The sequence below is a fragment of the Octopus sinensis genome, linkage group LG11 (assembly GCF_006345805.1).
Source record: "Octopus sinensis linkage group LG11, ASM634580v1, whole genome shotgun sequence".
NCBI classification, from domain to species: domain Eukaryota; kingdom Metazoa; phylum Mollusca; class Cephalopoda; order Octopoda; family Octopodidae; genus Octopus; species Octopus sinensis.
This window is the reverse complement of record NC_043007.1, coordinates 28,510,797-28,530,937: the sequence shown is the minus strand read 5'-3', so window position 1 is coordinate 28,530,937 and position 20,141 is coordinate 28,510,797. Positions and strand designations below refer to the sequence as shown.

At 36.8% G+C, this 20,141-nt stretch overlaps 2 protein-coding genes across 3 annotated transcripts in view; one reads left to right on the top strand and one right to left on the bottom strand.

Annotated features, from left to right (window-relative positions):
* Positions 1–1,794: 1,794 nt before the first annotated feature.
* On the bottom strand, positions 1,795–8,879 carry LOC115217515 (complex I intermediate-associated protein 30, mitochondrial). Of its 2 annotated transcripts, XM_029787238.2 has the most exons (4): positions 8,619–8,865; positions 6,268–6,807; positions 3,018–3,203; positions 1,795–2,079 (listed from the first exon to the last, which is right to left on the bottom strand). In XM_029787238.2, exons 2-4 carry the CDS (start codon positions 6,796–6,798, stop codon positions 1,855–1,857), a joined length of 942 nt encoding a protein of 313 aa, XP_029643098.1. In that variant the 5' UTR covers positions 6,799–6,807; positions 8,619–8,865; the 3' UTR covers positions 1,795–1,854. The 2 variants fall into 2 exon arrangements, with proteins under 2 accessions (XP_029643098.1, XP_029643099.1); XM_029787239.2 differs by lacking the exon at positions 3,018–3,203 and having other exon boundaries at positions 8,619–8,879.
* Positions 8,880–9,391: 512 nt separating this feature from the next.
* LOC115217027 (calcineurin B homologous protein 1) overlaps positions 9,392–20,141 on the top strand; it is a 30,863-nt gene continuing 20,113 nt past the window's right edge. The window contains exon 1 of the mRNA XM_029786564.2: positions 9,392–9,764. Coding sequence (XP_029642424.1) covers positions 9,698–9,764 — 67 coding nt within the window. The 5' untranslated portion in view covers positions 9,392–9,697. The remainder of the gene's footprint in view (positions 9,765–20,141) is intronic.

Sequence of the window (20,141 nt, the reverse complement as noted above, 5' to 3'; positions counted from 1 at the left end):
ATATATGCATGTATGTATGATCTCTGTATGAGAGTTTGCATATATGTATGTAGTAGATATGTGTAGGTATGTATGTAGAAATGTTTGACTGTGTGTATGTGTATGTGTTTGTGTTTTAAAATAATCAAAACCACCAGTACAAGAATGTGAATAAAAGCACAAATAAAAAACAAATACCAGGTATTGATGATGCGTTAAATTATGATGATGATGTTTTCTTTGATTTGCCACAGGTGTGGGAAATAATTTGTGTACCTGTTTACATAAAATCAGGTGAGAGAAAGAACAATGAAGAAAAAAAATATATACAAAATCTATGAATACATGTTAGACGACATCCTCTTGATACTGGAGTGTCTCTGATTAGGGTAGTCAAGGAGACCAACAAATTGAGGATCAGCTTAACAGATAATGGCAGGATCCCTTATCCAGCTTTTGTCCTCCTATCTATATAAGGGTATTTTTAAAGCAGTTCCACTGGCATTCGAAATAGGCCCCTAACCCCGATTTGCCACAAATGTTCAGGTTGGACATCTTTGTTACCAGTTTGGGAAAGCAGGAATAAATCCTAGATACTGCTTCTGTTCATCTCAGGAATTTATTAAAATGTCCTTTTCCTTAATTGGATTATAAACTTAGACCATGCAAGATATAAAAGCAGCCACATTACTTGAAAAGCTTTTAAAGTGATTTGTAATAGTGAGGACTGATTAAACAGTGTGGAAAAATTGACATCACCATCAAAAAGATACAAACATATTTCCGTTGAGAATGTAGCAAAATTATAGTGAAAAGTAAGAGGTCGAAGGGAAATAACTTGGTCGGAGTTCAAATTCTGCTGAGGTTGACTGCCTTTCATCCTTTCGGGATCAATAAATTAAGTACCAGTAAAACACTGGGGATCTATGTAATCGATTATCCCCCTCCCCCAAATTTCAGGCCTTGCACCTTTAGTAGAAAGGATTATCATTATCATTTATGGTTTCCTTTCATAACTTTATTTCAGCTGCCTTAGTACCAGGCATCCTCTGGAGGCCAAGAGTAGCAAGGGTACTTTTGTTTTGCTATGAATGCTAAAATCATCACCATATTTATTTCATTTTAGATGGAGAGTGCTTTCTGTTATTGTGGGTATCGTAGGTATGATAAAAAAAGGGATGTCAGAAACATCTAGATAAGATCCCAAGAGAGCCATATCTCAGAGAAATCCAAAAGATTGTGTTAGCAAGTATTGCCCACATCCTTAGAAAAACCCTATCCACTTGAATGTCTGTGTTGTATTACATGATGATATTTTACTACCTCCCCTCCCCAAGCTTTCAGTCATACTGTAATATCGCTTATCCTTCACTCACCCAAGGACACTGGGTGTATCTCAGTAAATGATTGTAATAGACATGCAGATTAAAAGTAAATAGTAATAATAATAATAATAATAATAATAATAATTCTAGCTTTTAAGAAGTGGATTACACCTAAAAATAAAGAAAATTTGTCCAATTTTTTACCAAGTAGGCAGAGGCACAGCTGTAACCCTCTTGTCTTTATTTCAGATAAAGTACTCTCCACACTACTACATAATTTAATGTACTCTTTTATATGATGGTTTGAAAGAATTGGCAGGGTTTCTGTTTTTAGCAGATTGAATGATTATAGAGAGATTAACATGTTGAACTGGTTCTTGTTGCTAGACAGCCTTAACGTTGTTGGTGGTAGAGAGCATCATTTAAGGGTCTCACTTAGCCTTGTTACTGGTGCATTAATCAAACTCTCTGATCTTTAGAGTAAACAAAATTCTTGAGAAATTTGATATTTTAATAACAAAAACAAAGACTTTAATGATTTCAATATAATCTAGACATTGGTAGTATAAGGTTCTGTTTGGTACATTTCCCAGGCAAATTCTTCCGTATGATTCATATCATACATGGCAGCAATATAGTCAATCTCTAAACCAAATGGTCCTGAGTTTCCATCTCCAAGAGTTATTCCGAAGGCAGCAATACGGTCTAATGGTAAAGGATCTTGTCTATCCTGGATTCGACCCTTGTATGCTCTGTAAAACCGAGAAATTGGTATCTAGAAAAAAACAAAAAACAAAGTTTAAATATCAGAGTGTGTGCACTTATGATCTCTATGAATGTGTAGCAAATAGAGCTACTAAAATGACAGGTATAAAAACGTGTGTGTATATACATATATATATGCATGTATGGTTTTCAAGCTAGTGGTGCCTACAAACAAACGGAACTGCAGTGCAATATATATTTTATTGCTGTTCATCTCACATAACAAAAGATTAAATTCTTTCAACAATTATCTTTGTAGAAATAATTAGTGAGTTTACTTGAGACTTAGCATCTCATTTCTGTCATCTAGGAAAGTGGAGACAATGTTAGTGGACTGTGTTATCATAATAACCCTTAACTGGGAGCTTTGTCTGAATGTATGGAAGAGGGGAAATTCCAAAAACGGCATCGACAGGCCAGGGGATGATGGCAAACTGGATGACATGATATATCTCTTCCACTCAGAAAGAGACAAACACTCTGTGTCACATCAAATGAGACAACATTAGAGATAGATGGTGACCCAGAATCAAATGTATGCACAGACACAATGTGGAAAATATATATATTCTGCTCTACAAACATTTATACATAGCATGCACATTTACTTGTTACAATAAACTTAAAACAGGTAATAGTTTATTCTGGTCAAAATTGAAAGGCAAGTTACAGCTGGCCATGTCATGCTGATATGCCACTGAAAGAGTCAGTGGTTCATATTCTGCAAAGATACTATGAGGTGACCACAAGAAAACCATTTTTACACTCCTTGGTCAACAAATCTAACCGCCAGTAACGGTCGCTCAACAAACTCTAACCACCACAAACGGTCAGTGAACAAACTCTAACCATTGGTCAGTTGGTCTGATGAAAATGAAACTCTTTTAAGATGTGAAGTAAAGGAAAAGTGAAATAATGTTGACAACAGATGAAATAATCTCCCCTTACCTTAGCTACCTGCCAGTAGGGACCACCTCTTGTATATAAAGCAAAGTTATAGACATCATCCCAATGGACATCATAGGTCATATCCATCTGAAGGTTGAGCATATATGTCCGTCCATCACCACGAACCCGTATCACAAAGTGTGTGTACCAGGTCCAATCATAAGGAATAAACCGCTTGAATGACTTCTGCAGTGAGAAAGACAAAAACATTTGAAAGTAGGCCCAAAGTTAATATTAGGCTGGTGGTAGTGGTGAGTGTGTGTGTTTCAATAATGATAGACAAAATTCCAAACTGATTGATTGGGCTTAAGTCAACACCTCTGCAGTTACTATACACAGTGTGTGTGTGTGTGTGTAAATACATATACATACATATGCACTAATACTGAACAGTAAGAATGAGTGCCCAATACTGCATTAGTGGATTAATATTCCTTCTTTGTGGGTTAATAAAGCAACCAATGGTTTCAGGTGAAGAAATCTTCATAATTGTTCAACTGTGCCACATGGAAGTGTAGGTACTTGTTTCCATCTTGGGATTCCCATCCAAAATAGAGACAAGTACCAATACTTTCATGTAACATGCATGAATAACTGAAAATCTCATCGTCTGAAACCATTGGTTGCCTTGTTAGCTCACAAATAAAGTAGATACACACACATATATATTAGACAAAAACAGATAACAAAGCCAAGGCTGTGAGGAGTTTTCAGGACATTTATAAAGAAAGCTATAAAGTTTTACAGCTGTTTCTGGGATATTATGGACATTCCTTCATCAGGGACAATGTGAGATGGTTAAATAGAGGTAAATGTTTCATTCTCTTATTTCCCTCCATATTCCCTGTCTCCTCCATTCCCACAATAATTCCGTATTTCTAACTCGAACATTTACCTCTATTTAACCATCTCAAATCATCTCTGATGAAGGGATATCCATAATATCCCAGAAACAGTTGTTAGACTATATCTCTATCTCTTTCCTTATAAATGTCCTGAAAACTCCTCACAGCCTTGACTTTGTTATCTATTTTTGTCTAATATATATATATATATATATATAAGCATGCTAATACAAGACCCATATTAAACTCCTCACTCGTATCACTCTTGAACCAAGAGTTTAACTACGGTCTGTCCATAGCACTTACTTAGTGTCACTTGCCACTCTTTGGATCTTCTAAATACCAATACCTTTTATATATATATATATGCATACATGCTTACAGACACACATACACACACAAACTATATATATATATATATATATATATATATATAAAAAGCATAAAAAGCACATAAAAAGCACCATCCGTTCGTGGCCGTTTGCCAGCTCTGTCTGGCACCAGTGCGGGTGGCACGTAAAAAGCACCCACTACACTCACGGAGTGGTTGGCGTTAGGAAGGGCATCCAGCCGTAGAAACACTGCCAGATTTGACTGGGCCTGATGAAGCCTTCTGGCTTCACAGACCCCAGTAGAACCGTCCAACCCATGCTAGCATGGAAAACGGACGCTAAACGATGATGATGATGATGATGATAATATATATATATATATATATATATATATACTCACTATTACAACTTGGCTCTGTCTAAAGCATGTTACAAAGTATTGCTTTTTCCTGTTGATAAAACTACTAACATTAAGCCTAGTGATTCTTTGGTTCTTAATAATAAGTTTTCTACTAGAATCTGATGGAATTTATGAAAAGAAATAAAAACCATTATAGGAAGAGTTCTAATAATAATAATGATGATATTAACCCCATTAATGATCTTATGAAATGATATGAAGCAGAATTATGGTAATAATAATAATAATAATTTTTTTTTATGTGCTCTTTTCAAGCCTAGACAGGCTCATGGGCCCATTTTCTGGGTTTCTATGGCGTATGTGTTCCCCCAGCTGGATGGGACGCCAGCCCATCACAGCATTACTCCAAAAACAGGAAGAAAGAGTGAGAGAAAGCTGGGGCAAAAGAGTACAACAGGGGTCGCCACCACCCCCTGCCGGAGCCTCGTGGAGCTTTAGATGTTTCCGCTCAATAAACACACACAAGGCCCGGTCTGGGAATTGAAACCGCGAGTCCACTGCCCTAACCGCTGGGCCATTGCACCTCCACTAATAATAATAATAATAATGATGTTAATTGTGGTAATAGAGTTAATAGTGACTCAAAGGGTTCACATAATTGTGTGAATTCTGCTAGAAATACTACGATTACTAACAGAAGTAAAGATCAACCAGGAACTCAAGGTTATCTTAACACCATTAATCATTGGTATACTCTGTCTACCAGGAATAAAAACCATGGAAATAAATACCATAATTCAAGGCATCGAAAGAGGTTACGTCATGATGATGTGATCTGGTATAATCCTCCTTGGAACTCTGCAATAGTTACTAGTATCACTAATAGGTTGTTCTGCATCTTAGATAAAAACTTCCCCACTTCTAGCAGATACCATCAAATATTCTGTAAAAGAAAAATTAGGGTTTCTTACTCTACACTTCCTAATTTAGGGACCACAATGGCAGGTTTAAATAAGCGTAATATAATGTCAGCCCAGCATAATAATCTAAATGCATTAAGTAAAAATTTTTAAAAATACAAATGTTTTGCAAACTACTCATGACTAAAATTGCCTTAAAATGTCATGATAATAATACTAATAGGAATCATCATCATTGTTTAATGTCCATTTTCCATGCTGGCATGGGTTGGATAGTTTGAGTGAGGTCTGGAGAATCAGCAGCTGCACCAGGGTCCAATCTGATCTGGTAATGTTTCTACAGCTGGATGCCCTTCCTAATGCCAACCACTCCAAGAGCGTAGTGGGTGCTTTTTACTTGCCACTAGTACAGGAGCCAATCAGGCAGGCCTAGCATCAATCATGTTCAGACAGTACTTTTTACATGCCACTGGCATGGGAGCTTGACTGAAACAAGGAAAAGAGTAAGACAAGACCACCTCTCCAGAGGTAGGGGGCAGTATTGAGGAAGGTGGCTCCATGCCAGATAAGATGGGTAGAAGTAGAGGGAACACAGAAAGAGAGAGAGAGAGAGAAGAGAGAGAGAGAGAGAGAGAGAGAGAGAGAGAGAGAGAGAGAGAGAGAGAGAGAGTATGCCAATAGATATTAATCTGAGCTCAACAAGCTGTAATAAAGGAATGAAGGTGTGAGAAAAAGATTTAGAGTCCAGAATTTTTCTCCCAATCAAACAAGTTGAACTAAAATGTAACATACCATATTCCTTGGGGATCGAATATTCACATAACCAGCATCCTTCACTATTCCATCTTTAGGAATCTTGGTAGAAAGATTACCATGAAAGAAGCCATTCCCATTCTTGTTGATTTCAAATGTTGCTGTACTGCTGCCTTGCCTGTGGTCACTGTCACAGGTCACGACCCACTGGTCAGTATCATTCTTGGAATTAAATCTCCATAAATACGAATGATCTAAATGCTCTCTGATTAAATAAGGATCATTTTCAAGTTTCACTTTCCATTCATTCAAAAATAATTTAGTTTCGGGCTTCAGGTGTTTCAATCCTTCCCAGGCCATTTTCAGTTTTGAATGTTTTCCTACATTTTTGTCATAACCAGACTTTCTGTCCATCTGATAGAATGTGACCCTTGTTGCACACGGCACTTTTATCATGGCTAGATTAAGTGGTAACAACAAATGTCGGGTAAATATAGGATTTCCTGGGGTGTAACATTGCTGTAAAAATGTCACAATGTTGCACAGTCTTATTTTAGTAATCAAAGCCATTCCTGTGGGCTGGAGAAAAATGAAAATAAAATTATTACAAATGAAATAACTTCAACTTCACAGGACCCAGGTGTCCTTTGTACATTTTATAACACACACACACCTGTTCTGCCTACATCCACAACACACAATTGCCTACTATCTCTAAGCGGACGTTTGTCCCTTTATGTTCTATCTACATTGACAACCCCCTATTTTTTAATATTCTCTATTCTTATGGTCACAGTTCTAAGAGGTTGAGTAAATTTGCTGACAAGTGTTGATATTGCAGGGTGAAGTGGCTCAATGGTTAAAGGGGCATAGGGGTGAGGTTTGAGGATATGAAATTGAACTCTAATATATTATTAATGATTATTAACCTATCCCCTCACAAATTAAACAATAATTCAACTCAAGGATGTGAAAATAAACAACATTCTGTAAAGAAGCCAGCTAAGTACTTTATTATTAGTGACAAGTGACTGGTCTTAAATTGCATTGAGATGCATTTTCATTCGGTGCAGACTCAATTTTAAAAAGCATTCAGGCAATCCAATGGTTTTCTGGTCAAATAAGTAAAAGGGTGATTTATTGAAAGTTTGTACATATGAGTTGATGGACAACGAGTGGCAGACTACACTAAAGAAAAGTGAGAGAGAGGTAAACAGGTGTTTAGAATTGGCATTGTGTCAAATGTATTTATTTTATTTTAGTTTTCTTAATTTGTAAACAAAAATGTAAGTATACAGAATGTGTGTGTGTGTGTGTGTGTGTGTGTGAGCATACGTGTACATGTCTATGTGCATCTTTGTGTTGGTGTTTGTTCCTCACCCCCGCTTGAAAACCCGTGCTGGTTGGTACGTCTCCATACATTAGCGGTTCGGCAAGTGAGCGTTAGAACAGGTACCAGACTTTAAAAATAAGCACTGGGATCGATTTGGAGGGGCCCCAGTCTTATGACTGAAACAAGTAAACGGTATATATATCGACAGCATTACACATATTTCAGTTTACTAATGCAGCAAAAAAAAATAAAAAGAGTAAAATACATCCAACTCCTTCTCCTTTTGCCTTCCATCTTATATGTACTAAGTTGAAAAGATCCACCAAACACCCCCCTTGGGGCAAGCGGAGATTATTAGTTTTAGTGAAAGCTAACAGCAATAACATATGTACATGAAGACAGCAAGGTTACCATTAACAGCAATGATGTCCTCTTTAACCTTTAAATAAACAAACCAACACAATTTTAATAGGCTTCTAGTTTTTATGGATACAGTGCTTGTTTATAGCAGAGGACAATCGGGTTATTGTGATATTTATGAATTTGGAGAAACGAGTTTGAGAAGTAGGCGAATTGCCGAAATGTGAGTAAATAGAGATTAGGGCTTCTTTAATTTGGGCAGTTTATTTATTTCACTGAGGTTTTTTTCAGATTAAACCAGCATAATATCTATTTTATTCTTCGTCGGGACAGAGAAAACATTTGACTTAAGAGACATTGGGCTGTGGCTTGGCGAGGATAAATAGTTTGGGGTCGACATGCCGATGTATGCAACGTTTAGGTGTGTGTGTGTGTGTATATATATAAATCCGCGATCAAGAATAAGAGGACTTTTGACAAGTTGTGGTGCACCTGAGCACTGTATGCAATAATTTCATTTATTATTATTATAAATAAAGTTGCGGACCCAATGACGGTGCGAGTGCGGCTAAAAGCCGTCAATCAATTAAGTATCATTAGTGAAAAGGGTGAGAGATAATCTCTTCGTACACAGACACCAGTCCGTCACAGCTACTACACATATTAAGAAATAATAGATAAATAATTTAATACAAACCCGATAATAAAAGCAGTGTTTATCTAAATAGATCCATGAGAGAGAGTTGCTGGCAGGATCTAAGATCAAATCCTTCAGAAGTCACCAACACTCGTATAGGTTTCATGTAATGTTGTATAATATTTTTACTTCATTTTAATTTAAGACAAATAAAAATCGTTTTTAAATTAATATCATTAAAAAAGTTTATTCTAAAATATTGAAATATTTCGAATGTATTAAGATGAATACGAAACTATGCAAAATTGAACAATAGCTCCAGTAAATGGTGTGGGGAGAAGGGGAGTAGATAAGGAGGCTGCGGGAGGAGGGAAGAGAGAAAAGAAAAGAAGAAAGTGAGATGAAAGGGGCGGAGTAGACTACAAGAGGAGGACGGGGAGAAGATATAAGGGAGGGGAATAGAAAGGAAGAGAGTAATAGTGATAAGTATGAAAGAGAAAAAGAGGTGGTAGGGAATGAGAGAGAGAGGGGGGATGGGTTAGAAATATTTTATGTAAGTGGGGAGAAAGGAAAGTAACGTAAGAGAGAAAGTGGGGGGAAATAGACAAAGCATAATGGGTGAGAGTTGAAGAGGTGATAGATAGATATATATAGAAGAGGGGGGAGAGAGTGCGAGAGAAAGAGATGGAGTGAGAAGAAGGGTCAAATAATTAAATAGTACAAGAGGAAGAGGGAGAGGCGGAGAAAGAGGAATAAAGAGAGAAAAGGAGAGAGGAAAGAAAGAAAAGAAAAGGAGAGAGGGTGAGAGGAAAGAAAGAAAAGAAAAGGAGAGAGGGTCAGAGGAAGAAAGAAAAGAAAAGGAGAGGGTCAGAGGAAAGAAAGGAAGATTGAGTGTTTATAATCGTTGCAGGATTTCCTTGCTATCATTTCTAGATTCCAGTTGGCCACACTCAGTTATCAAGTCTCTCTCTGCCGTTTTGTAGGTTTTAAAACTGAACACTTAATACTGTCATTATTTCTAACACCTTTTTTGGTTGACTTGATTAATTAAAACTAACAGTTTTAATTAATTGACTATCTCCAATAATTACTGTGAAGCCACCCCACAACACATCTCAATTAAACTAAATTTCCACAACATGGGAGCACGTACGTCGAGGTTACTTCAACATGAAGAAATTGAAGAAATTTCATCAGAAACTGGTTGTAAGTTCATCTTATTTTATTCGATTTTGTCACTCCGAATCCTTCCACATTATCTCGTGTCGCTTTATGTTTTGTCCCCCCTATTAAAGAAATTTAATTTGTCACATTTTCCAATGACTATGTTTTTACCTTTCGTTAATCCTTGTTCTTTTGTAAACAAATGAATAGGTTGTGACGCAAATATTTTTAACGAACCATATCCAGAATCCGGTTTCGATTCTTACTCGGAAATAGTTTCATCATTATGATCTTTGGTCAAGATGGATATCAAACTATCTTCTGACTTCAGTTTGTTTTAACGGGTCTATTAACTAGTTCCCTTCCATTTCAACTGGTTGTTGGGTAAGGCATTCTGGTCCTAACTTCACATTTCCTCTCGTTTACAAGGTTGATTGTAGTTTTAGAAAACCTTGTTCGAAATCATATGAGGTACGTTTTAACCTGGTTGTTTGTAGCTTAATGTTAGCATATAGAAGCAATCTTGCGATCAGTGACATTTATCTATCTTGCACTTGTAAAAATTTACCTCTATCTATCTGATAAATAGATGTCCCTAGCAGTTAACTGATGCGCCAAAAACCGTGATTTCTTCTGACGTGTTTTGAACTCGTATATTATTCCTCAAAATAATGAGGATTTTTGCAACCTCCACCCTATCCTTACCTCTTTCCGTTATTTTTCAGTTTGACTTTCGGAATTCTCAGATTTTTTGTTACAAATATAAGGTTCTTCAAAAATATGCGTAACTATTTCTTAAACATACATCTAAAAAATTTTCGAAAGTTCACACTGAAGTGGAGGCAGGGGAAGAAGGTGAGAGGATCTTCCCATCCCAATAGTCTTTGGGCAAAATTGCAATCTACAATATTTATAACACACACATATCCAAAAAAATCGCGGATTTTGGCTCACTAGATAATTTCCAACTCTATTCTACAGGAATGCATCATATATATATATATAATATATATATATATATGAGGTGTTGCTGAAAAAGTTTTTGGCTTTAAGTGTATTGCAAAAGGCCTGGTTTAAGGCCCAGCCTTCCAAGTTCTTTTACAGGGCTTAGAAAATCTGAAGGACCTCTGCAATAAGTGTGCGAATCTGAGAGGAGAATATGTTCAATAAAATCATAATTAACTGGTCCTCCTGTATTTTCTTTTACCTAAAGCCAGGAACTTTTCAGCACTCCTTCGTGTGTGTGTGTGTGTATATATGCATAAGCATATAGATATATCTCGTGTTAAGGTCCTCTCTACAGATTTTCTACAGAAATTATAACCAGCACTGATTTTGTTAGGAAAATCAGTGTTAGCTATAATTTCTCTAGAAAATATGTAGAGATGACCTTAACATGTGATTTAAATGCACTACTAACACAATAGTATTGACTTATATAAATGCTTAATATATTTTATAACATGTGGTTGCATAAAAAAATACTGTATGGCTACAAGTCATAGATATTCCTATATTAACAGAGCGAACTTACAGAGTACAGCAGTTCCTGGGTATTTGGGATTACTTCATAATGTTGGCAGATCTTGTTTACAAACATATATGCAACCAGTAGTGAAACTATATATGCATTGGGTAGATCTGGCCTCGGTCTTCAGGGCGGAGAGATAAATATCCATCATTTCAAATCAGAATGCAGTCTTTGCTTTCTCCCTATTTACATGTATGTATATTTTGTATATCTAACTCAAGCAGTTTTGTTTATTTGCATCATTATCTCCATATCTGCTCACCTGAATTCCTCTTACAGCCACTCTTTACCCTGTGGACTTGGTCTGTTACAATGGCAAAGAGTGTCTGTAGACTCTCTCCAAGCAACACACATTTGTCCAGAAAAGAGATGGAAAAATTGCTTCTGGTGATCAGTGAGAAGCAACTCATAGGGGATATGATTATGGAGACCATCATCTGTGAGAAAGCACAAGAGCTGTAGGGGGATCTCTTGATGCAGAACTCTGGAACATTGACAGAGGAGGAGACATTTAAGGCCAGTCACGCCTGTTTCAATAATTTCAAGAAGAGGACTAGTCTTCATAGCATCGTCATGTATGGAGAAGCAGTGAGTTCTGACATGAAGGCGATTGAGGCTTTTGTGTGTGAATTCCCTCAGCTCATTGCAGCCAAGGGGTGCATTGCACAACTATTGATGAAACTGGCCTTTTTTGGGGGGAAAAATGCGCTGAGGAACCTACATAACTGCAGAGGAGAAGAAAAGTCAGGCCACAAGTCTATGAAAGATAGGCTAACTCTCATCCTTTGTGCCAATGTGAGTGGGGTCCTGAAGATTAAGCTGCTCTTTGCCTACCATTCTGAAAACCTATGAGTGTTCAAGTTGCACAAAATCCTGAAGGAGAAGCTGCAGGTCATGTGGAGAGCAAATGTTAAAGCCTGGTTCAGCAGGCAGTTCTTCAGCATGTGAGTCAACCTTATCTTCAGACCAGCAGTGAAGAAGCACCTACTGGAGAATATTCTTCTCATCCTTGACAGTGCTCCTGCTCACCCTCCTAAATTTGAAGATGATATCCCGACTGAATTAAAATTCATTAAAGTTCTGTGTTTTCCATGCAACACCACTCCTGCCTTGCAGCCCGTGGACCAAAAAGTGGGTTTCTAATTTTAAGAAATTGTACACCAAACACCTGTTTCATTGGTGCTTTGAAGTCATTGGAAATACAAATTTAACAATTTGTGAGTTTTGGAAGGAGCATTACAACATTGTAAATTGCCTGAAAATCATCAATATGGTCTGGCAGGGTGTAATGAGAATACTTACTTCTGCATAGAGGAAACTGTGGCCTGACTGCATATCCAAAAGAGACTTTGAGGGGTTTGAGTTGGAGACACCTTTAGTTGAAGAGATAGTGACTCTTGCCAAGTCCATGGGCCTCAAGGTTGAAGATGGGGACATTTAACAATCTCATTGAGGAACGCTCAGGGGGGCTGATGACAGATGAACTCCTGCAGCTTCAGGAGCAGCAGCATTCAGATGTGGTGTAAGAGATTGGTTCTCAGCAGTGTAGCAGAGAAGGCAGTGTTGGCAAAGGGGTAGTATGTTTCTAAAAATATCATCCCAAGAAAGCATCTACAGGTTGTGCTGCAGCTTTATTTAACCACCCTGCTCTGGGGGCATTTTGGTAACATTTTGAAAGGCAGGAAAAAGCAGACATCTCTTGATATGTTTTCTAATGAAATGACTTGCAAGTGTGAAAAGTGAAGAAAGGGTGTCCAAAAAGCCTAAATTAAGCAAAGTGAGAGAGAAAATTCCAGAAATTGTTCTTCCTGAAGTTTTAATGGAAGAAGATTCTCCTTCCAAACAATAACCCTCCCCCTCTCTGCTCCATTGTCTTCATTGCACACACACCATCTCACCTTTAAGGTCCTTAAATTAATAAAACCAGTTTACATATTTCTTTTGCATTCTCTTTTATGTTTTATAATTGTCATTTTCCTTATAACTGCACCTTTTCTGTTTTAAAACCCATAAAAAATGATTTTTGGATGGTTTGTGGGGCTTAGAACGGATTATATTCTAATGAATTTCAATGAGGAAAATTGACTTGTAAAATAAGCTTGTTCGTGGAATGAATTATTCTGCGAGATATCACTATATATATACACACACACACACACACACACATGTTATTATTATTATTATTATTATTATTTAATTTAGGTATAGTGATGCTAATAATGTGGTGCTAGAACTCAATATATCTCTATGTGCTTCAGAACAAAGTCTCCGTCAAGTACAGAACAGAAACAAGAAATTAAAGAGACAAGAAAATTTATGTCATAAACTTCATTAGCTTACAGCTGTTTCTGCTATAAAATGTAATGCACTCCTAGTTGCATACTTGTAAATCACCCTATAATTTCGTCAGAGCCTCAAACATGAAGTGTAATTCTCTTTGGAAAACCATTTGCATGTAAATACAAAAGAAGCATTACCGAAGAAGAAACAAACGTATGTAGGAATTGAATTCAGGAGTTTGAAGGGGTCCCAAATAATATTGCACTTCATGTTTGAAGCTCCAATGAAGTTTTAGGGTGATCCACAAGCATGCAGCTATGAGTGCATTGCATTTTACAGCAGAAACAGCTCTAAGCTTATGAAATTCATAACATTTTTTTGTCATTTTAATTTCTTACATATCCAGTCGACCCCTCTGCTAAAGAATCTATTCCTTAACCTCATTCATTACTACATTGATACCATCATCTGAGAAATGGTGATATGTCCTTACAATGTCTGTAAGCTCACACAAGACAAAACCTCTTCATAATCTTTTTTATCAATATGGTTTTTTTTTTTTATTTTCATCCTCTTCTGTCTCACATCTCAGTCTTTATTGTGAGGATTCAAGTGGATCTCCTTTAGGTTGTCCTCTTCTTTCTCCTTGACAGCAACTCCATAGAATGAAAGCTCTTTTTGTCATATGGCACCATGTCCGTGGTCAGTACGTTGTCGTGTTAATTTGTAATTTACTTGTTAATCAAGGACTTTGTTAATTTTAAATGAAAAACTATCAGCACAACTAATCTACACATTTTAATGGTGAAGGTATCTAAGATATAAATTTTATCATTTACTGATTAGTGATATTAAAAGAAAAAAGAAATGATTTGAAAAAAATCTATTTTCATGTCTCTAGTCAGAAATATTATGAGACATGTGACTCGGTGTCACATTGTCCTGTTTGTGAGAATACACTGACACAATTTTCATTTAGTAGATTTAAAATATAAAAATAACTTAGTCATTAGATATTCTTTTGATAATCAACTCAACTCAGTACATTCGTATTAAACGATTGACAGTTAATTAATGTGTGACAAACTGGATGAGTGGGATGGGAGAAACTCTCACCTTTTCATTTTGTTTTGATGGAATGATGTAAATAGCAATGAAATCTTTCCTAAAACAATTGGTAATGAAAATATTTTCACATAGAAATTTCTAAACTAGATGTGCATGTCATAAAGACACGTGTTGGAAATCATCTGAATTTTCTGACATATTTGAAGTTTTTTGTGTTTTTTTAATCAAAGCAGGACTTTACTTCAAATCATAGGATTCTCTTCATACTGAATAATTTCACCTTTTACCTCTGCAGACAAGAAACAAGTTTTGTTGGACTTTTGTCCTGTCACTATCCACTGAAAGTTTAGTTAACTAAAGTTAATGAGGAACTTCTGGAGGTTATGATGTCTCTAATACAGACTTTCCTCATTGCTTACCGAACCTCTTCTCTGTCTAGCAGACTTTATAGGGTTACACTGTTTCTATAGGTGCACTCTTATTGGTTACTATCTGTTGGTGTACCATTTCCTTCTTGCTCCTTTTGGAGTTTATATCCAAAAAGCAGAGGTAGGAGGAGGAGTGAACTGTGGCTGTTGATGAAAGAAGTTCTTTGGAAAGTGGAGAACAATGAGAAATGTCTGATATAATGGTTGTGTAACAATAACTTGTCTAAAACATAGGGGACAAGTGAGCTGAAATAGCGAGCAGGTATTAAAAGGCATCAATTAATCTCATCATTGTTTCACTGTTCTCTTTTCTAGGTTGCATGGGTTAGACAAAGTTTGTTGAGGCAGATTTTCTATAGACAGATGTGCTTTCTGTTGCCATGTATTTCAACCTGTTTCTAAGTAAGGTAATATTCCCCATGGCCAGACATGTTTTCATGGAAGACTGAACCAATGACACTGCTTGTATGATAGTGGCACTTGTTTACAACTATCCTGCAATCTCAAGACAAAGGGACACACTCATATATGCATACGTGAATGAGTGACTGGAGGCCAGTTGCATTAGTGTGCACATGTGAACGAGTCTCATTGACTGGCATATGTTAATACTGGGAAGAAGATCAGGAATAAAATGGTTTGGCTTCACAAAATCAAGATGATGAAGCCTTCACTGATTCTTGCCAGTTTGGAGAAGTTGACATTGAAAACAATCACTGTGAGCAGTTATTTTATAGAAATGGAATATTTAGATTACACTTCATAAGGTCAATGTTTTTCTGAATAACTTTCAGCAGATAACTCTCCTCCTTGGTCAGGAAGCTGCTTTAATGTAACTTTGTAAGAAAATTTTTTTTATTTGTTTTGTAATATTAGGTAAAGCAAAATTCTTGATATAGTCTTGCTAAGTGTTTTGCTCAGTCTGTTAACAATTCTGCTTCTTAAAAAAAGTTCATTATCAAATTGTATTTAAACAACACTGTAAAGAAAGTCCAGCCATGATGTGACTTTCAGAGAAACATTCAAACAATGGTCAATAAATAATGAAGGTTAAACTTAGATTGTTAAATCTGTTTTCTGCAACAGCCATAAAAGAAATTCCAGCAATCCCCGTGGGGTGGGGGTGGGGGGCAGGGACAATCAATAAAATTACAACCAGTTTCCCCCAATGTCAACTTTATACAAAATTACTAAACCACTCCTCTTTTACTTGTGAAATGTTATTGTTTCTAAAGAAATTTATTGCTGTCGTCATAGAAACAGGATTTCTGGTGTGAACCACTTTATGTCTTTCTATTGACCTCAACACTTTTCTAGGACTGACAACTTTGTGCTTTTCATTACAAACATACTTTCTTATCTTTATTTGACTTTTTCAATATTTCTTACATTCACAATATCATCATCATCATCATTCCATGTTCTTTTTCCATGCTAGCATGGAGTGAATAGTTTAACAGGTTACAATGGGTCACATCTGCTCCAGTGCCTCATTTCTGATGGGGTTTCTATAACTGGGTTCCCTTCCTAACACCAACCACTTTACACTTTATGTGTTGGGTACATATTTTTGTGGAAGCAGCACAAAAATTGCTTTACTGTTTGTGGTAGCAACACTGTTGGTAGTCCCGGCTTGCAACACACAAGCTCCTCCTGCACCACCACCACCACCACCCCACTTCATGGATGGCAAAGATTGCAAGAGGATTGTAATGGAGAGACTAACAGAGATAACTGTGTTGGAGGGGAATAGGGTGGGTTAAGATGGACTGGGACAGTCTGCTTGGCATCAGGGGTGATGTTGCATCCCCTCTAACAAAATGTCTGGCTGTGGTTTGTTGTACGAAAACCAAGAATAAAATGAACTAAAATTTAACGGTTGGCACCAGGAAGGATATCTTGTAGAGTGCTTCGTTAAAGTCTCGTCCCGTCTACACCAGCATGGCAAAGATAACGATTATGATATGTACACTCAGTGTTATGTGCTTGTATAGACACTTAATTATAACAATAGAGAGAAATCGGTCATGAAAGGCAAACGGTATCGTCATTGTTTAAGTTGACCAAATCTGCCAGAAATCATTCTGCAGTTTTAAGAAAGCAAGGACACATTACGTAATAAAGTTATTTCATAATGATAGCCTAACTCAGGCTCACCACCACCATATCTACAGTGGACACTCCTTATTATAAATAAGTTCAATTATATACTGCAAGTGTGTAAATTCTATTCTTATTAGTAAAGAATGCCAATTACTGATGAAATGTTTAACTGACTTTAATTAAAAAATTCCTGGCTTCACCAATCTTTCTCAGACTTCAAGTACACACTTTGTTTAAACACAATTATATACTTCTTTGGCTGAGAGAGGTGGAGTTCACACTCAATGAGATTAATGACATATTAAATATTCTGTCAAGAGTTTGCCTTGTACACGCAGTGTCAAGGTGCTCCATGTGTGCGTGTGTGTGTGTTCATACACACACACATGCTGTGAACACAAAAGCTGAGGCCTGACCAGTATTTTTTTCTTAAAGTCTTTATCTTCAGTGATGTCTTAAGTAGAAGGGACCAGAAAGTTGAGTCTTGAGGGAATAAGAACAACTTCCAAGGCCCCTACCTCGCTGCAATTGTGTGTGTGTGTGTGTGCATGCTTAGCAAGGTCTACTTTTTAAAATTGTTCTCTTTCATGACAATTTATACCTCTTGCACTTTGATTTTATATTTGAGATTTAAAACATTTACTGTCTTCATTCTCACCACCACCAACATAAGATGTAACCAAAGACACAGTCTTCAGTAATATAACAGCTCTAGTAAGAAATAGATTTCATTTATGTAAAACTCTTCCCCTCTGCCTCCAAAATTTAGATTTCCTACATAGCATCATGATTACCATCTTTTTTACATCAATTTGCTATGCTGACATGTTTTACATGGGTTGCCACAATCGGACTCAGCAGAAATATGAAAACTCTCCATGCTTAGTTGGTTTGGAGGACCACATCTTGCTCATGTGTTTCAATTGTGATTCGGTTTCTCTGGCTGAAGGTCCTTCCCAACCACTTTGCACCTAAGTAAACTGGGTATATTTTTTCCTTGGTTCCAGCTCTAGAGCAGTAGTCTTGTTGACAAGACTAAAGGGTCCTCTTGATATCATGTCTTGTCTTGTCTTTACAGAGTGATAGAGGCATGGATGGTAGATGAATGATAAGAGAGAGAGAGAAGAGATAGCAGTACACACTATTCTGTGCTGTATTATCTACTTTGAAGATAATGTGACCCAGGAGGTAATAATGCTAGAGGATATGAAGGGGAAAGAAGCAAGAGTATATTGGTGAACACTGACTGTTTGATGGTGACTGTCAATATAGGAAAGGAGGGCAAAGATAGAATGGACTCGGTACAATAGGTCTGATGTGTTTTGTCCAGTTTTACATTTGTTTTTCCGATGATGATGATGATGATCTTGACATTGCTTAGGTCTGTCATGGGCTAGCTTCACCCTAGAGGTAATTTGTGATTCATACTACTTTCTGAATGGCAAACCAATTTTTTTTAGCAGTGAAGCCCACTTCTTGAAAAGGGTTACCCATATCTGGTTTAGATAAAAGTTGTTGGAGCTCATTTTCTATGGCCAGATGCTTTTCTTTGTAAGACCAACACACACACACACGCGTGCAATGTTCATCCCACCTGCTAGAAGTAGCAGCCATACCAAACAAGTTGCTCCTTTTCACACTGAAACCAATTTAAACAAGTTCAGACACAAAATATGAGGTGATTTGCCCAAATGACACCAACACAATCACTGACAGTCCTCTTGTGACAGATTTCTATAAAAGACACACACATACAGGCACACACATATTAGTTTACATACATCTATGCATACCTACACACACACACACACAAAGTGCTCCAGGCAAACCCAATCTGTCAAATGAGATTGTTGTTCTGTAATTTCATTTTCCTTGGGTTATTTATCTCTTTACAAACATTTACACACACACACACACACACACACACACACCTATGTATACAGAAGTGTGACAAGCATATGTTCATGCTTCTGTGTTTGGAAGCTGTTATGAATGTAAAAATGTCAAAAAATAAAAACTAAACAAAAGAAAGCAAATAGAAAAAATGAAAAAGAAAATTTTAAAAAGTAAAACAAGAATTAAAATAACCTGAAGGATTGGCAGAACTGAGACGGTTTAAAGGGAAGGACATTGGAAGGGCAATCTAGAAAAATGGCCTGGAACATAAAATGAAGTGGGAAGAAGAGAAAAAGGCAGATGGAACAAGTACCTCCCACTCTATTTGTACATGGGGTATGCTACTTTACTGTTATGTTTTCGTTCAGCAGATGCCTCTAAGTATTTCCCCGGTTATATAAACATTGTTGAATGAACAACCAGTCAAAACTGTCAGTAAAATATGAACTGAAAATTTCACCAAGATCAACTTTCCATTTCATTCTTCCAGATTTGGTAAAATTAAGGACATGTCAAACATTGATGGTATTTAAATTGATTCTTTCATCCCTCAAAAATTATGGTTCTGTGTCATTTAAAAATTATGTTTATATATAATTTTGGTTGACAGTTTTTTTGTAAACTTCTGATCTTATCTATCTTCCTCTTCAAATCTTGTATATCCTCCTCCAATCTTATCTTTCCTTCTCTGTTTCCATACAGTCTACAACATCAGAGCTGCTATCTCTTCAACACTATCCACTCTACTCTCACCACAGTCCCTTGCTATAGCAGGGACAACAGTTTATAAAGGTCTATTTGATTGTATTCTCAATATAAAACTCTGTAAATATCTCTTTCAAACAATCATCATTATCATCATCATCGTTTAATGTCCGTTTTCCATGCTAGCATGGGTTAGACGGTTTGACTGGGGTCTGGGAAGCCAGAATGCTGCGCCAGGCTCCAGTCTGATCTGACTGTGTTTCTACAGCTGGATGCCCTTCCTAACGCCAACCACTCTGAGTGTAGTGGGTGCTTTTTACGTGCCACCGGCATGGTCAGGTTCTATAGATTATATTTTTGTGATTCAAAGCTGTTGTCAGTGGTCAGATTTGATTTCTTTTTTTAAGA